Source organism: Panulirus ornatus, chromosome 17, assembly GCF_036320965.1.
Source record: "Panulirus ornatus isolate Po-2019 chromosome 17, ASM3632096v1, whole genome shotgun sequence".
Lineage (NCBI taxonomy): Eukaryota > Metazoa > Arthropoda > Malacostraca > Decapoda > Palinuridae > Panulirus > Panulirus ornatus.
This window is the reverse complement of record NC_092240.1, coordinates 50655389-50673586: the sequence shown is the minus strand read 5'-3', so window position 1 is coordinate 50673586 and position 18198 is coordinate 50655389. Positions and strand designations below refer to the sequence as shown.

The 18198-nt window shown below is 36.0% G+C and overlaps 1 protein-coding gene across 16 annotated transcripts in view; it reads right to left on the bottom strand.

Moving 5' to 3' along the window:
* LOC139754741 (SH3 domain-containing kinase-binding protein 1-like) overlaps positions 1-18198 on the bottom strand; it is a 270667-nt gene that overhangs the window by 38176 nt on the left and 214293 nt on the right. For 11 of the 16 annotated variants that reach the window (XM_071672472.1, XM_071672474.1, XM_071672476.1 and 8 more), the window contains 6 exons: positions 16354-16493; positions 12835-12955; positions 10791-10976; positions 7990-8165; positions 5625-5715; positions 3561-3629 (listed from right to left, as the gene is read on the bottom strand). In XM_071672472.1, the coding sequence (XP_071528573.1) occupies positions 3561-3629; positions 5625-5715; positions 7990-8165; positions 10791-10976; positions 12835-12955; positions 16354-16493 (783 nt within the window). The remainder of the gene's footprint in view (positions 1-3560; positions 3630-5624; positions 5716-7989; positions 8166-10790; positions 10977-12834; positions 12956-16353; positions 16494-18198) is intronic. The other 5 variants (XM_071672475.1, XM_071672479.1, XM_071672485.1 and 2 more) reach the window with 1 other exon arrangement.

The following is an 18198-nucleotide window of genomic DNA, read 5'->3' as shown; positions in this document are numbered from 1 at the left end:
TGACAGGTTAGGCACAATGTTTACTCCTAGGTCTCTCACAATTTTTCCCGTAGCTTAGTCTCTGAGGCCTTTTTTCACTGTGCCCATCCTTTCTTTGAATCTACTCTGATCTACATCTATCTATTTACATCTCTGATGCCCACTCCCCCTGGAAACTCCCATCAAGGTAAAAGAGTCTGATCAAATATACATATCTATTCTTACTGTATGGGGAGGAAGTTTTATACTTGTGGGGTACCATCTCGGAACTTTTCTGACTATCATATATATGTGTGTGTACATGCATATATGAACATGCACGTATTTGTGTCTAGTTGTTCAGTATGAGAAAACATTTCTATACTCATGGGGCCCAATTTCATTAACGTTCTTTACTGCTGCATATCACTTGCATTTACAGTTTTATCAGTTTATTCCAACATTCAACCTCGCACTAAAACAGTACTTCTTCATGTCCTTTCTGTGAAGCTTCTTGCTTAGCCTTCTTATTATAATCTCTGGTTCTTTGCCATTGCATTTCAGGAAAGAACTATTCTCTGTTAACTTTATCCACCTAATTAAAAATCTTAAAGGTTGTAATCAGGTCTCCCATCACTCGTCTTCCCTCCATGGTGGGCAAATTTGTAGCCCCCAGTCTCACATTGTAGCTCAGCTCTCTTTATTCAAGTACTAACTTAGCTGCCCTTCTTTAGACTTTGTCAATTGAATCTTTGTGATTCTTCAAATGTGCTGGTCAAACTTAAAGGGAATATTTTAGCTTTGGGTCAATACATCTTATGAATACTTTGCTGAACATATCCTATTTGCCAACAGTCTGCCTCCTTTACAACTCTTGTGATGTGGATCCCAGGTGAAAGGTTAAGCACAATGTTTCTACAGTCTTTTTCTCACAAAATAATAACAGTACCAAGACACATTTTTCACTGTCCCAACCTATCACTTCGTGACTAGATTTCATTAACCATCTATCAGACCAACTTTGAAGTTTCTATAAGTCACCTCATTAGCTAATGTAATAAGTATCATTCTTTCCTTCTCTCATGACCTTCGCATTATCTACAAACATGATCAGTTAAGAGTTCAGTCCAAAAGGAAAGTCATTAATATCTAGCAAGACAAGGTATGGGCCCCACATTAAACCTTGCAGCACACCACTTGTAACCCTAGTACATTTCAACAATGATCCTTTAATCTGTGTCTTTTGCTCCCCTTTTTTACGTTAATCTATCCACAGAAGGAGTGCCCCTTATTCCTGATTGTAGAACTAGCTTCTTAATCAGCATCTGGTGGGGTAAAGGGTCAAATGCTTTCTGGCACTCCAGGAATGCACAGTATACCCATCCAGCTCTTTGGTTTAAAACAGAGCTCACTCTGTCACAGAAGTCTGAGAGTTGCAATACAAGACTTCCTTTTCTTCAATCCATGTTGTCTCCCAATTTGGTAGTTCTCCTTTCCAAGTAGTCACTCAGATGCTTTCTGATCATCTTTTTAACTTTTTCACAGACCACACTTGTTTAGTCAATTTTCCAAAGATCTCTCTTAAAGGCAGACCACTCCCATGACATTATGTCTTCCACTGACATTATGACCAATATTTCAAGTGATCTAATAAGTGTCTCAGCCTTTTTCATCTACACACAAGGAAAGACTTTCATCAAGACAAAAAGCCTTTTATGGGTCAAAGTGTTTAAATAACCCAGTAAGTCTTTCTATCAACTTTAATCCATCTCAAGACTTTCTTCCAAACCCATCTTGCTGATGTTGGGTTAATAATGTCCTCCACTGTGAAAACATTTAAACTTATCAATCAGGTCTTTGCATATTTCCTTATGACTCTCCACAGTTCTTTCCTCTAGATCCATTGGCCTGGTTAGCTGCTCTTCAACACACAAAATGCTCTTGATGAACTTACGGAAAAGTTTCAGATTATAATCTGCCTTCTCCAAAATATTCTTTTCAAAGTTTTTCTTCTCCTCTCTCCTTATCCTACTGTGCTCATTTGTTGCTTCTCACACTTTGCAAATGCTGGCTTGCTGCTGTGGCGTCTACATCTCCTCCATAGTGTATGCCAAAGCTCTTCTGCTTTCTAAGTTTTTTCTTAATGAACCACATCTCTCTCTTTCAAACTTCTTTTTTCCTTGCATCTAATGGTAACCTTGTTCTAACTCGTTTATTGTAGATATTGTGACGTCTTCCAAAGAACTGGTCTAAACTCCAGTTGTCCAACTCTCTTTCTCAATCTGGACTCTTAAAAAACTTGTTCAGCACTGTGTAGCTGTCATATCTATATTTCCTCTCAGAGTCCTGTCTTCCCTCTGATCCTCCTCTTTTGACCTCTTTAACCACATAGTCAGACTCAAGCATTACATGATAATTCTTTCCAAATGATATACCATATTTCCATACTACCATATGCAAAGACAAGGCTTTGGAGAGATGGGGCTTCAGACACCTCCCTTCTTGTATGCTCAGGAATCTGATGATACAGGACGTACTACTACATACAATCTAGGAACTTTTCTCAAAGAAGGGAGTAACTCACTGCTTTCTTTATCATCCTAATTATTCCTTCATTGTTATAAGTACAATTCTTCTGGATTAAAGATGTTTCTTGGGGAATGTTAACTATCTGCACCTTCATTTTCGAAATAATTTTACCCATTATGTACTGTATTAAGGAACCATCCATCATATTTCTGAAATTTAGTGGTGTTCCTTATGATGATGGTAAATCTCCCCCTTTAGCTTTTCTGTCCCTCTTTATCACTGCATATCCTTCTAGAGAAGCTAGGCCAAACTTTAACTATTTTGTGAATTTGCCTCCACCACCCACAACATCAAGATTGCTTCTCCTGATTGTCTTTGAACCCTAAATCCTACCATTTCCTTCCCAGTCTGTCTGCATTTGCACACACGATCTTTAGCCTTAAATATGTACTACTTAATAATATTGACCTCCCTGAGGTATAAGTGTGAGCACTGTTTCTTCCCCTGTCCTCATTTGATTATACTTGTTTTGTATCTTTTAACTGGACTAATTGGCTCTCTCTCCCTCACCTTTTGGTTTGTCGCTTCTGACAAACACTTCTTTGAAGTGCCAAACTGAGTGGCCTACTGAAGCACTTCTTGGCTACATACTACATCACAAAATCCCATGATTTCCCTTAATGATTTGCCTGTATCCATTGATTTTCTGATGTGCTCCTACTCCTTAGTTTCCATTACCTCTTTGTTTAAAGATTCTTCCAACATGAAGATCATAAATCTATGTTTCTTAGCTACACTCTACAAATCTCTCTAGGTTAAGGAGTAGCCTTCCTGTCAGTTTCTCCAACAGTCATGCTATGTCTTCCTTTTCAGCTTTTATCTTATCCAATATCTGCAGTTTCATTACCATATGTCTATCTTCAATGATCTGTACTTTCTTAATCCTTAGGTAGCAGGAATGGCTGCAGTGTTCATCTTCATATATGAACTGAAAATTCAAACATTCTTTCCTACATGAAATGATAGACTGGCATTCAAAAGTAAGAAAAATACCTAGATAATTATTCACATACCTTTGTTATGGTCAGGTCCTCTGCTGAGTAAGGGGCGGAGAAGGTTGTGGTTGACACGCTTGACAGCTGCTGAGAAGAGAGGAAAGGGAGACTTTCTTTCTTTCCATTCAACTTTGTTTCACAGTCTACTCTTCTTTTATACACAAGCACAGTGTTGGTAGCGAATACCATGAATATTTTTAGAAATATTTCACAACACATTAAGAATGAGTGATGAGGAGAGCAGCTAGCATATATAGGGATGATATTAAAGGTTAGGTTTCTATTTGAACCAGGTTTCACAGTCTACTCTCATTTCATACACAGGCACAATATTAGTGGTGAATTACAAGAATACATTCAGAAATTAAGTATTTTACATAATAAAAATGAGTGATGAGGGTGAGTGGCCGGCATGTGTGTGAAGGTTTTGTTTCTTTATCGGGACTTGGTTTCACAGACTATTCTAATTTCATGTTCATGCACAAGGCTGGTAGTGAATACCAGGAGTAAATTTAGAAACGATACTAAATATGCTAAAAATGAGTATGAAGAAGATCGGCTGGCACACATGGTGAGGATACTGGAGGTGCTTTTTCTTTGGAAATATTCCATTTCTTTACCTATCATCTGATACTGAAGTCCTCCATCACCCATCAGTGAAAACTAAGTGCAATTGTTACATCATTTCTTCCACATGAACAAAGGTCAAACTGAGAGTGGTACGAAATGTCTTTCACGCTGTCCTCTTTGCTCTTCATATAACCCTGCTAAAATGGCTCTCCAAATCACTTTCTTCTATGCATTTTCATGTTGGTCTTCTTTTTCTTCACCAACTGATCCATATACAGTAAGTGTTCCTCTTCACCACTAGGGCATCTAACAAAATACGTTTCCATGGAGTCACTGTTTGCACAAGATCTGCAAAATGACATCCATACACTTACAATGGTGACTGTAGGAGTAACAAGGAAAGCACGATCTTTTTCTTTACCTTCTTGGCAATGGAAGAAACCTCTAAAGGTTACTTTTTTCATGCATGTTCACCGCTTCCTGCATTAGTGAACTCGTGGCAGAAACAGATGAAGAGAGGCCTCATTCACTCACATGCTAATGGTATCATAAATCAGCTAGAGTCAGGAAAAATCTAATCATTTGAAACGGAAGCCGCCCTGTAAAGGATTGTCAGATGACAATGTGATTTAAAAGATGGTTTAATTTTCCATTCAATGCTTCAAGCATTTCCCTAACACAGTACACTGCCTTCTCTGAGGCTTTGTTCAATATCTGATTCATAATCCCCAGAGGTTTGCCCTTCTCCATTTGCCTCTGCAGTTCTTCCCCTCATCTATGGAGTCGTATCCTTAGTCCTACATCACAATGAATTTCCAATACTGTAAAATACTGAACTGAAAGACAGTGTCTTCAGAATTACTAGTAAATTTGGGTGCAACAGGCCCTCATCTGCTCACCCAACTTCTTATCACCATGATGTCCTCCCTCCCTGTCCCGACACTCTCCATCACCCCTCTCCTGCCACCAGCACTCACTCCCTCCCTAGATACCTCACCCAAAATTGTAGATGGCATTATTCAGCAATATAATCATGCACCCAGCCAATTTATCTCTCCATACCTAACACTGCTTGTAGAACTTTACCATTCCACAATAAAATAAATGTTCAAAAATATTTTGCCCCAGCAGCCAAGGAAACAGATGCATTATTAACAACTGTGTATGGAGTTAGTCACTGTATGTATATCTGGCAACTTCCTCACCATGTCTACAGACCAAGTACAGACAGCACCTTTCTAATGTATTGATTTCAACCCATCTTTTTGAATACCAATCACCATTTCAATTACATCTACTGAAAAAAGGTTTTGAAGCCTAACGTATGTAGAAAGTTACTTTTTAAAGGACTGGCTTTCTTAACTACGATGAGTTACAACTTTTACAAGTATCTTCTGAAAAACTGACTTGTCATACATGAAATGACCTTCCTCAAAATCTACTGTAAAACATTAATGATACCATACAAAACATGATTAAGCTTCCTTCAAAACAATATTATACTTCCCTTACCAGGCTTAGGAGGTAACTGTGGTGGTGGAAGCTGTGGCGGTAGACCGCTAGGTACTGATGTGGGACGTTCTCTTTTACTAACCTGTTGACCCTGAAGGCAAACGTATCATTAGGAAAATAAATCTTGCATATACTCTATAAATCTAAACACTTGAGATACTTGTAGTCCTATAAATGATATAAAAATCTTCCCAAAAAGATTATTTTCACCATTGTTTGGATTTCTAAATTTAACTGCTCTTAACTACACATAGATTTTGTTGAACACGAAGAGAGGCATTGCTACAAAAAAGCAAATACTGCCAACCACCATTGAAAAAACTAATCTGGTGGCTGTCCAGTATAGTTCAAATGTACCTAAAATTCATCAAGCATGAAACTAATAGAATGCATCTTAAATTATGACCGTAGAGTTTCTGCTTTAAAACAATGATTTACAGCTGAAGTCATGCATGTACTTCTTTAGGCTCTTCTTGGCTATGATGATAAGAAGACTGACCACATATTAACATACAAAAATTAAATGGAGATACTGAAATGAATAAATGATAACTTACACGGTGTAATAGCGTCTTACAAATTTCAATCCAAAACTAGTATGTATGAGCTTTTGACTAACAATTTGGGTCTAAATCAACCCTGGGAAGATTTAGGAACTGCAAGTCAAAGCTCTCACATTGTATGGAAAACTTTGCGTAAGTTTTCAATTAAGTTGGTGAAAACTAATTCAGTGAATATCTAACCCGCAAGCATAACATCTACTAAAGGTAAAGTTAGATTAGGGATGATTTCCATAGAGGATATTGGTTTGAAAGATCCCTATCAGTCTAACCTCATTCCCATGAAAATCATGGCCTTAAAAACCATAGTCCACTCAGAATATTGCTTAATCATTAATAATGCATTATGTAAAGCATCAATAAATCTGCACTAAAGAGACTCAAACTGTTAATCCTAATTAGAATATCCATACAAATAACAACGGACAAATCATAAAAGGATCATAACAGCTTGACTTGACATATATGAGGGCATTCTTGGCCTCCTAACATGGCCTTAAAAGCAAAATAAATTACAGGTTTCTAATGGTTTTGATGCACAGCCAATCAAATTTTGAAGACAACTTTGCTCTTATCACTCTCAACAACTGGAGTTCCACTTCAGTTCCAGAACAGGTAGGTATCAACCATTATGCTTAAACAAGTGCACAAGATTTTTGGATTGGGGTTAATATTCCATAATACAATAATCAGATCCCTTTCAAATAAACACATTTTCAGAAGGCACGTTTAACACTTTGATGATGCCATGCCATTACAACCTCTACCTCTCTAATTTCAGAGTACCCTGAATGTTTGCCATAAAAATTAATTTCTTAAGTCCATGGAAAACATTTCAAAAACAAAGATATAACTGCTTTACCAGATGTAACCATGAAGTTATGTGTGGTAAGCTATATAAGTACAGTAATTCAATGTCCCTTTCATGTGTCACTGCTTGAATATCATTATAGCAGGCATTAAATTTAAGGTCATGAATAGAGTCTAAAACCAATGATTATGACCTAAGAAATTAACAATGTCCTTATACCATCAACCAGTCATGCAATATGACTTGAACTAATGTTTAATGTTTATTCAAACCTCAAAAGGATGAATGAGAAGAAAAGCCATTATCATCTTGTTCTGGCTCTTCACAGAACAGCCAAGCCAGGTAAGAATCATGAGTTTTAGGGTCACATAATGAAAATATCTAGGAAGCCCTAATGTAAATAACTGACGCCTAAACAATGAAGAAGTTTTCTGTCTTTTGCTTCTTCTTGTTGTATAATCCAATGTAGCCACAACAACTGTAGTAGAAGAGAGATTAGGAGCAATGGTAATGCAGTAACCATATGAAATGGGACTTTGAGTAAACGTTATGGTTATCTGCTGATTTGCTTTATGTTTATGGGTGTAAATTCTTTTATTTCCAGCTAGGAGATAACTATCTCCACTTACTGTTTTGAATTACCTGGGCAAGTTCTTAATCTACTTGAGATTTCACAAATGTTTATGATCTAAGTCATCAGTAATCATTGTACCAAAAATGAATCAACTGAAGAAAGAACTCTTCTCCTGCCAAAAGTTCAACAAACAACATATTTTCTCTCTATTCTTGTTTACCTTTCCCCCACCTCAGTGAAGTAATGTCCAGAACAGGGAAGTGTGCCCTGAGAAAAACTCCTTACTTGGCTTCTTCTAGCCCAAGCTTTAGACAGCTTATACAAAAAGGAGATATCCAGCAGTTCAGCTCCCACATGAGTAGTATTATTTCTCCCCTATCCCCATGGAAAACAAACAATTCATCAGTTGCAATATCTTACCTTATTTTTTTCCTCACCAACAGTAAAGCTTATTCTATCTTTTTCCAAAGAGTTGATACGCTCTTTGTCAGCAGCATTAATTCGGGTCTTATCAACTTTTGATGTTACTTTCTCTGCCTTAGGTTCTAGAGCTGGAGGTAGTTTGTGAGGTAGGTCACGAAAGTCTTTAACTTGACCTGGTAAATGAAAATAAAATTAGAGCTGTAATCAACAACCTTTTTGAAATCAAACAAAAATGTGAGTTACAGATTCACGTAGTGTATATCTATTCACTTTATGATATAACAATCTATTTCTAATCCAAATCAATTCTAGTGTACATAAGATGGAGTAAAATCCATATTACAGTACAGAAAATGTCTACAGTAAACAAATTTCTTATTTCTAAACAGATCATTTGAATTTTTCATGAATTACATATATATGTAATTAAATGACACCTGCCTATCTATTTGACCTATGGATTTCATGTACAAACCATTACAACTGTGAAAGGGTCATTAGTCCATCCTCTGGAAACATCTGACATGCCCTTAAAACCTATACACTATTTCATTGGATCTATACATCTTGTGCATGATTTTCTCTCTTACACATCTAAATAATAACAGACATTTTAAAAAATTTCATCATTCTAGCCAGATCCAAGACGACGACTAAAAACTTAGTGAGTGATAAAGCTAGGTACAATAATCCATAAATCGATCAGTAACCCTTATTTTTGCTGATTTACAAATATTATGCATTAAATTTTTATTTCAACTATGAATAATATCTCCACTTACTGGTTAATGTTAATGATCAAGCATTACTTAGATAATTTGAAAAGTTGTGGTGGATCTGTACAAGTAAAAATAATCCAAGAAAACAGTACTTACTGCTCAAATGAAAAACAACAATAAATTATCCTGTTACATCAGAACTAGTGGAAGTGAGTCCAGAGGTAGTGTGCCCTGAGAAACAGCGCTGGTGGCTTGTTCATGTAGAAACCAACAGACTGTGACAAAGAGATATGGTAAGTGTGTGCAAGAAGAAGTTTAATTTAAATGTGAATAAGACAAGTATTAGTACAGTTGGTTAGTCAAGTCAATTGGGAATGAGTTTAAGGAGAAAAATCTTGAAAGTGAAGTTTTTAGATACTGGAGTGGATCTGTCAGCGCTATTGGAACCTATGGAAGCTTTGATGTGTATTCAGTAGGTTGTGGAGTGGGGGAAATTTTGGGAGCCTGAAATGTGTTGAAGTGAGAACATGTAAATCTCGAAAGCAAAAATGGTATGATTTAGAATAGTGTTCCAAAATGTTGTATTGCAGGCTGGGCTATGATAGAGTTGTCGCAGAGATGGACGTCTGAATATTTTGAATAAAAATGTGTGTGTGATGGGTTTGAATCGAGTATTACAGTACGAAATTAAGGTAAGAGAATTGTTGGAATTAAAAAGAGTCATTTGATAGCAGAAGATATTTTGAATTATTGGGCACATGCGACGAATGATGTGGGAAGCTTTGACAAAGATTAATGTGATCGGGTTGCACTTGGAACATGAAAGCAAGAGCACCAAATTTGAGTGAAGATGATACAAAAGATTTTTGTGACTGGGGCTCTTAACATTAGAGTAAGAGTGAAAGGATGCAAAATAGAGTAATTGAGCGATGTCAGATACGGGTTGAGATCTTAGTAGTATGAAGCTGGGCAATTCACATAAGGTTCTGGGTAAACCATGAAGACTGTGTAGAATATAATTAAATTTGTGGAGGTGTATATACATGTTAGGGGTGAGGTTGGCATTTCTTTACGTCTGTTATCTTGCTCATAGCAAAGCGGTGGATCACGACAAGTAAAAAAAAAAAAAAAATAAAAAAATAAGAATCCAAAAATTAGTAAAAACACCACTTTCAAACAGGTAGGACAGAGTATTAAATTCGAAGCACAAATAACAAATTTAAGCACAAGATAACAACTGCTACAAGAAACAAAGCAAGGCATGATAGCAAACAGGAAAGCTTCTGAGTGGCTCAGTCAAGTAGTGACCAATAGACCAAAACACCAGTATTTTAAATATCTATGTTAAACAATCAGTAAACATGACTCACAAGAAGAATTTCAAAATTTACCGATAACTTTAAAGCAGGAGGTAATACTCTAACACAGACAAGCTGCTTAATGATTCAAAAGGATTTAGACAAATTGAAGCAGCAATAAATGACATGGCAAATGAAATTTCATGTATAAAATAGGCAAAATAATGCAACTTGGCAACAAAATATCAGTTACGGATAAAAAAATTGTTATTACAAAGAGCACAAAAAGACCTCGGGGCTATAATCAATAACAATGTGAAGTAATGCATAGCCGCATATGATATAACTGCTTACGTCATATGGACTAGAACATGCCTACAAAATGTATGCTTTTAAAATGTGAAATCTCCTTCAGTACTTGAAAAATGTATAAACATCAGGGACCTAAAATTCTCAGCACCATCAATTCTCTTAGAGAAGACATGCTTAACTATAGAAATAGTTGTTTTGCAACAGTAGCAAAGTATGTTTCCTACCTTCGAGATTAAACTCCTACTTAATCCAGGATTAGTGGCTCCTGACTGCTGGGTTCTGGTCAGCTCATTCAAGCCTAAGAACTTCTTAAGGGAAGTCTTTTGAAGAGAGGATGATTTGGCACTGTCGTGAAGCTTCAGATCATACTTTTCAATTTCCTACCTACTTATGCCTCATTCTGCCAGCTCACTGATTACATCAAAAATGTTAAGAATGTGGGTAACTCAATAATTTCGCAAATACTCACCATTTTCTTTGGGGGTCTCCTTTGCCTTGTTTACCGGCTGAAAAGCTGAGGAACCTGATGATCCTAGGATTTTTGCTGTGCCATTACTGGTTGGGTTTTCCAATTCTTTTTTCGCAGTCCCTTCCTTTTTTAGGTCAGTTAGTTTAACTCCATAGCCCATCCCTTGAACAGGTTTTGGCTTTATTTCTGCAAGAAGAGCAAGTTAAATAATGGTGAGGATGTTTCCAACAAAAGGTGGTAATACTGTATCATTCTACTAAATTATCTGAAGTGATACAGTTCTAAAATTATGAAGTGTCCCACCTTCAATAACTTTTATTAATCCATTGAGTTTCAAAATACATATCTTGTTTGAAAATAGTGTTATTTACAACCTTTATTAATCCACTGATTTCAAAATATATATCTTGTTTGAAAATAGTGCTATTTACAATGTATCAAACTGTTTTCTATATTCATATACAGCCTTAATAATGCTGAAAAAAATGAAGAAAACCTTCAACTTAATCACACTATGAGCCATGAGTAAATATCATGATTCTCACTGTCTGACATATCATGCAGAAGAAATTTACTTTTGTTACTAAAGAAGCAGAGTTACTTTTATTTATTTTCATCCAATCCCTAAAGTCTGATCTTAGGAACCTTCCAAATGGGAGCAAAGGAAAACCTACTTAAAATAGTTTATGTCCAAGCAATTCTTATGAATGGCATCTTTTTTATTAAGATATTTCATTCTTAAACTACAATATCTAGAAAAGTCTGGATGTTGAAACTCTCAACATCAAAACCATATTTAAGATTAGATAGTGTATGTTTCAGTCTAAAGACACATTTTAGCCAAGTTCTTTGCATCTTAATTTCACAAGGAGCTTATAAGAATCTATATCTGTTTAAATCTGGCAGCCATAGTCTATTCCTGATGTATATAGTGACTCATATGACCTCAGCATGATCTTATCTGCTACCCTAGAGTAGAGAGAGTACCTTCAAAATGCTTAGCGACTCTGTCACTTTCTGTTTAAGGTTTTCAATATAAGGGGAACATGTTATTTTTTATCTAAAAAGATGATAAAAAATTCTGTCACCTCTTTATGTGGAGTGAAAATGCCTTTCAATAATACAGCTGTAACTGTTGACCTTTAACTTGATCCCATAAAATCTACACCTATAGTTTTTTGTTTAGAGAAATTAAAACCACAGTTATATGAAGTAAGATTTTGTGAAAAATCATCTAACCCATATGAATGCTACATATGAGTATCTTCCCAATATACCCAGTCTATCACTTTCTTCACATTCCCTAAAAATCTTGTTTTAATTATAACTACATAAATATCCCTCTTCAAAAATTAGGTTAATGACATTTCCATAATGATCAAAATGTAGGGGAGATCATAAAACCCATTAATGACAAGCTGAGGTTATATAATCATAGTTAAATTAATATGCATAGAAAACCCAGGTTATGGCCTTTTTAGAATAACTTTCTGATTTTTGCATGAATCATCATGCTTCATTACAGAAAAAAAACAAAAAAAAAGTGGACAGTTCAAGTTTCTTTCTCCAATAACCATTTGCAAATTAGCATCTGGAACAAATGCCAGAGCCTTTAAAGTAAAAATCCTTGCTTGGCTCCTATATTTGATCTCCCCCCCTCTGGAAAGTAATAATACGGGAGGGGATGATTTACAGACCCCTGCTCCCACAGTATGGATAAATACATAAAAAAGAAAAATTATGTAAAGTATCTTGCTGAATCAATCACTTCCTTCATCTATGTCATATATATCCCAATCAACAAATTACAGCAAGTTAATGACAGATGTCAGAAAACTAATACACAGGATAATAACTGATACATCAGCAGATGCCCTAAATTTTCTTTGAAAATACTATTAATGGTCATATAATTCTGTAAACACTTTTATGAATGTCCAAATAACTACTCAAAATATTCTAACAACACGTCCTGATTTTTACGACATATCCAAGATAATGATTTAACAGAGGAACAAAAGCACATGTTAGAAATGTTCTATACCTTTCCCATCACCATTGACGTTAAGTTGATTATTGATATTTTCGAGGCTAGATTCACTCTGCTTTGTATCAATATCTTCGTCACTGACATCTTCTACAAAGTTTGATGGAAACATGCCAACCTGAGGAAGATCAGTTATGATATGATTTCTTTAGCATACACATAGGTGGAATTAAATAATTATACCTTTAACAGCAGTTGTAACAAAACAATAGAACCTACTGAAACTATTCACGAAGAAAAATTGATCAACATTGATACATGAAGTGGATGAAAGTCTTTGGATTTATGGAAAGCTACTTCCTTCAAAAGAGGAAGCAGTGGACAAGGGAAATGAAACAGCCCTACTCTCTTAGCAACACACTAAATCCTAAAATAACAAGTAAAAACTAGTCTCTACAGCTTGTGTAGGATGTTCTACACTTATGGGCCCCACCTTGACAACTTCTGTGTTATCACACAACTTTATTATTTCTTTTGTATACTTTCAGCATTCAAAATTTCATCACAGCTTATTCCAATCGCTCAATATGATATAATGTCTCTGCTCTGGCAATCGTGTAGCTGAGCAGTTGCTGTATCATGGATTTTGTCATGAATACATGGTACTGTATCACACAAATTATATTTCAAGCTGTGGAGTTATGTTTTCCTGATATGTAAGTTTAAAATTGTTATGACATTAAGACCACCGCTATTTACTGAAATTAACAAAAATTCTTCTTTGTTTCTGTTCCCCATTCAAATCCCTTGCAAACATTGCATACTCAATCTAAGTCATCATAAAAAATGAGACATTTCCTTAAATCCTGCAAATTATTATTTTTTCAGGTACAGGATAAGTTTATAAGAAAGCAAAGTGCAGCCTGGTGTGACAGGCTACTCATGGAAGAGAACAAGGAATGTTATATATCATGTATGTACATACTGATGTCTAAACTTATTCATTAGTTTCTATTATGCAGAGCTACTATCTTACATTATCATTTCTTCTTTATGATTTCTATATGAAAATGTACCTGTAATATTCACATTAGATATGTCAAAAATATTTCAATCAGTACAATATGTCTGAATTTTGGATTTGAAACTTTGGTGCTCATTTTCTTAATACAGTAAACTTCTTTTATCTGAAATGCTTGGGGGAATCTGCTATTTCTGAAAACAAAAATTTCTGTTATTCAATCTTTTTTATGTATCAAATAATTAAGAAATTGCTCATCCCTCACTTTATGTGGGGGTTATGTTGTGTGAAGACTTCGCACAAAGAAAAATCAAATAGTTAACGAATAAACATACTGAGAAAAACAGAATGTGTGCATCATCTTCATGGCCAGCTCTGGTGGATTTTCCTGTTACCTTCATGATATGTAGCTTCTGAAGTCGAATAAACTTGTCTAACCATCCTTTACTTGCTTGATATGGCTCTGGCTCAGCTACACTGTCTACTTTACATAAATGCTCATAAAACTTCAGAGCTTTAGACTTCATCTGAAGGTTACTAAAGTTGCTTTCCTTCTTCATCTCATGCTCTTTATATACTAAGAGCATTTTCTCCATCTTCCCCATGTGTGGATTTCTATCCCTGTGGTTACCTTGGGAGACAGTGGAGTACTTCAAATTTTCTCTGCAATTTCCTTATGTTGCAGACTGTAGGTTCAACCAGGCTGTAAGCATACCCAAGCCCTATGCTCCATTTCTAGTTTTAGCTCTATGATCAGAGAGGTTCTCCTCCATTCAATTGCCAGTTTTGGGTTGGAGAAAGTGCTGTTGGATGTTTGGGTGCCATAGTAGCAAACACAGTGGTTTGACTGCAAACTAGAGCACTGTTGAAAACCTTCTCACCCATAAGGAAACTAATGTAACCTGCTCCCATATGTAGTATAGGCATAAAGCAGCAGGTTTCTAGTAAAAGAGGTTCTAGGGTCATGTATCAATCCTTAATATACTCTCATAAAGACTTTAATGGTTCTTCCCCCTCATCTAAATTCCCAGTAGCTGTTTGATTCCATTTCTTATCAATATATGTCACTAGCAACCTAACAACACATCTGGAAAAAGTCACATCACTACCACTCATAAATCAAAAAGAGTGTGTAACAGCATTATCACGGCAGGAAGGCAAACATACATGCCGACTATTGTACAGTCATACCACAGTTAGCATTGTTCTGCTTAGCGCTGTTTCATTACAATGCTCTCTCATCGCCAATCTATTTTTCAATACAAAACAAAAATATCAAAATGTTAAGTGGTCTGAGTACATGCAACATGCACAGGTCTCTTTTTTGTCTCAATTGTGAACTCTGCTAATAGGAAGAGTGTGTTGACTAGCACTCACCCAATCTGTGACAGGCTAAAATTTTTGAGTGCTTTCCTGGTGGCTATGTTTACTGAACTGTGGTCAATTCACCTATCATATTTTTGCCTACTTTTGAGTTCACAAGAGGCCCATAATGCCTGAAAGATGGCCTGAGTGTGTTAATCTTGGAAATATGAGCATGCATTTAGAATAAAGCAAAAGTTTGGGTGTGAAAATGCATGATCAAACTCCTTACACTTATTTTCAGCAATGTGGTTAATCTATCAACCATATTCTTGCTTCCTTTTCAGGGCACAAGAGGCCTACTGTTGGTAATGTGAACAAGCATTTAAGGAAAAGAAACTGGATGTGAATATACAGGTTATAAGAAATATAGGGCACAATGAGTCTATTGATGCTCATGCTTCCAGGACTATGCTTGATTACTGCACTTTACTTTTGCCTACTTTTCTGTGTGCAAGGGACCTGATACGTCATATGTGATGCCTAGACTACTGGTGTTTAGTTATAAGAGAGTGGCTGTCCATTCAAGGTTCATATCTATCTGGGGTTAATAGAATGATTTACGTCTTCTTTGGAGATGCAGACAGACTGGTCAAGGTTAGCCATTGTTCCAGTTGTGTAAGGTGGTACATTCAAAACTACATAATCCTAAAATACTGACCAAGGCACACATAAATGCCTCAGTATTATACAAAAATGAATAAAAAATCTAAAAATGAAATAAAAAGACCACCGATGCATTGGATGAAAAAAGTTGATCTAATGGCAGCACATTCTGGCAGCATGCAGTCCTCAAGGACTGTTACCTTAAATAAGCTGAAAGTGAAAATGTTTATGACATCATCTTGGAGGCAGTCACTGACTGGCTGAGGGCAAGCCCAAAACAAGTAAGTTGCTGCTATCGTAACTGAGTGACAAGTAAAAAGTGAGGGAAAACTAATACATCTTCACTGGAAATACTAAAGGTTGGAAGGTCTTGGGCCTAATATTCCTACAGAATATATCATACTTTCAAGACAAATTGCAGAGGAAAAAATATCTACATAAAACTGTTAATCAAAAGATAAAAAACTATATATAGCTTGGAACATCATGCAAGATACATATTTCACAAACTTTCAAAATAGTGGCATTCATCATACTGGCATAACACTAAAGTTTACTCTCTACTTGTAACACCTAATTGCCAATACCTGTCCATCAAGTACACCTTTCCACCAGCCTTCCTCTACCTCTTGAAGAATAGTAATGGTCTGGCCTACACACAGCGCCAACTCATCGTCATGCTGTGGTGCATAGCTGAACACCACACGACACCGACGACCTCCCATCTCTGTTAAAAAAAACAAAAGTGACCATCAGGAGACATAAGAAACTTTAGTACGTAGTCTATAGGGACATTTCATAAACTCATAGTAGTGCGAGTTCTAAACCCATCAATTTGGATGGCCTCTAATAAAACCTCTACATCTAATTTGCAGGCTATTAAAGTGAAGTTTGGGTGACCCTATTTCTTGCTCAAGAATGAAAGTAAACAATGAAACAAAAATATTTTGGGGAATGTGATTACCTTCTTAAAATTACCTACTTTTGGATATATACACTACTCATGAGGCCCCACATCTTAACCTCTCTTTTATTTCTATTACATAATCTCTTGAATTTCTGTAAGTTCTCAAGCTATTTTTGAGTGCATAAGGGAATTTTGTGTAGAGGACTATTCTACTACACAGCCTGTGCCTAGAAGAAATTAGAGAGAGGTGAAGATCTTTAAAAAAAATAAATGAGAATATGAGAAAAAGATGGGATACGTGGAAAATAAAAAAATAATCACTTGAATTTATGTAAGTTCTCAAGCTATTTTCGAGTGCAGAAGGGAATTCTGTGTGACAGTAGTAGAAATTAGACAGAGGTGAAGATCTTTGAAAAAATAAATGAGAATATGAGAAAAAGATGGGTTATGTGGAAAACAGAAAAGTAGGAAATATGTAATTGATAAATGAGATAGAGAAGTTATTGTTAAACTGATTGGGAAAGTGTATGAAGCAGATGTGGTTATATGTGTGACGATTTCATGGGAGCTGTGACTCTTCCATTTTTTCAGGTAAGGAGAGTAAAAATGACTATGAATTACAGAAGCACAAGTACATAGTGAAACTGTGATCATCATGTTAAAAGAAACAGTCAAACTATTACAGACAAAGAAGGTGGATTTAGGAGAGGGGGAGGGTATGAAGACCAGAGTTTTATATTTTGGGCAGTTTATAGGGAAGTTTTAGAAAAGAAAATACTGAAAGCTTCACATATAAATTTCATGAAGGCACAGGATAAAGTTATGCAAAGGACTTTGGGAACTTCTGAATTTCTGGGGTATGAATGACTGGCTTCAATTCTATTCAAGAGCCTTTAAAACAAAAGAAGCACTTGTATGTCTTAAATGGTGGTATGAGTGAGAGTGGTCTGAATAAAACGTGGAAGTGCATCCAGGGTATATGCTGTCACCATGGCTGTTCAACGTTTCTATGGATGAAATGAGAGATGGGATGAAATTGATATAAATTACTTGCACCTTACCTAATCTAGCTTTCAGAGATCATCTACCCCAAAAATCTGGCCCGAGTCCAAGCCCCTATGTTGCTCACCTGCTCAGTCAGGCTGCTGAGACTGCATCCTAAAGGTCTATATAACCACAGCATCCTCACCTGTCTGGTGCACTTTGTACACGTTAATCTAGGGTCTTTCTAAATTTTTCTGTTGCACAATCCACGATGTTTCTGATTGATATAGGCAATGAGTTAAATAATTTTGGGCCTAAGATGCTTCAGATGTTATCTCTTACTGAACTTACTGCCCCTTTTCATTTCAATTGTAAAACTTTTGTCTTCCATTCCTGCCGTGTCAATAGGAAACAATTTTTAGAATGCAAGTTGGGAAGCAAGCATTCCAGAATTTCCCTATTCAAAATTATGGCATACTTCTCCAGTCTATACTCCAGAGAATGAAGCCTTAGCATTTTCAGTCATTCGCACTATTCAAAC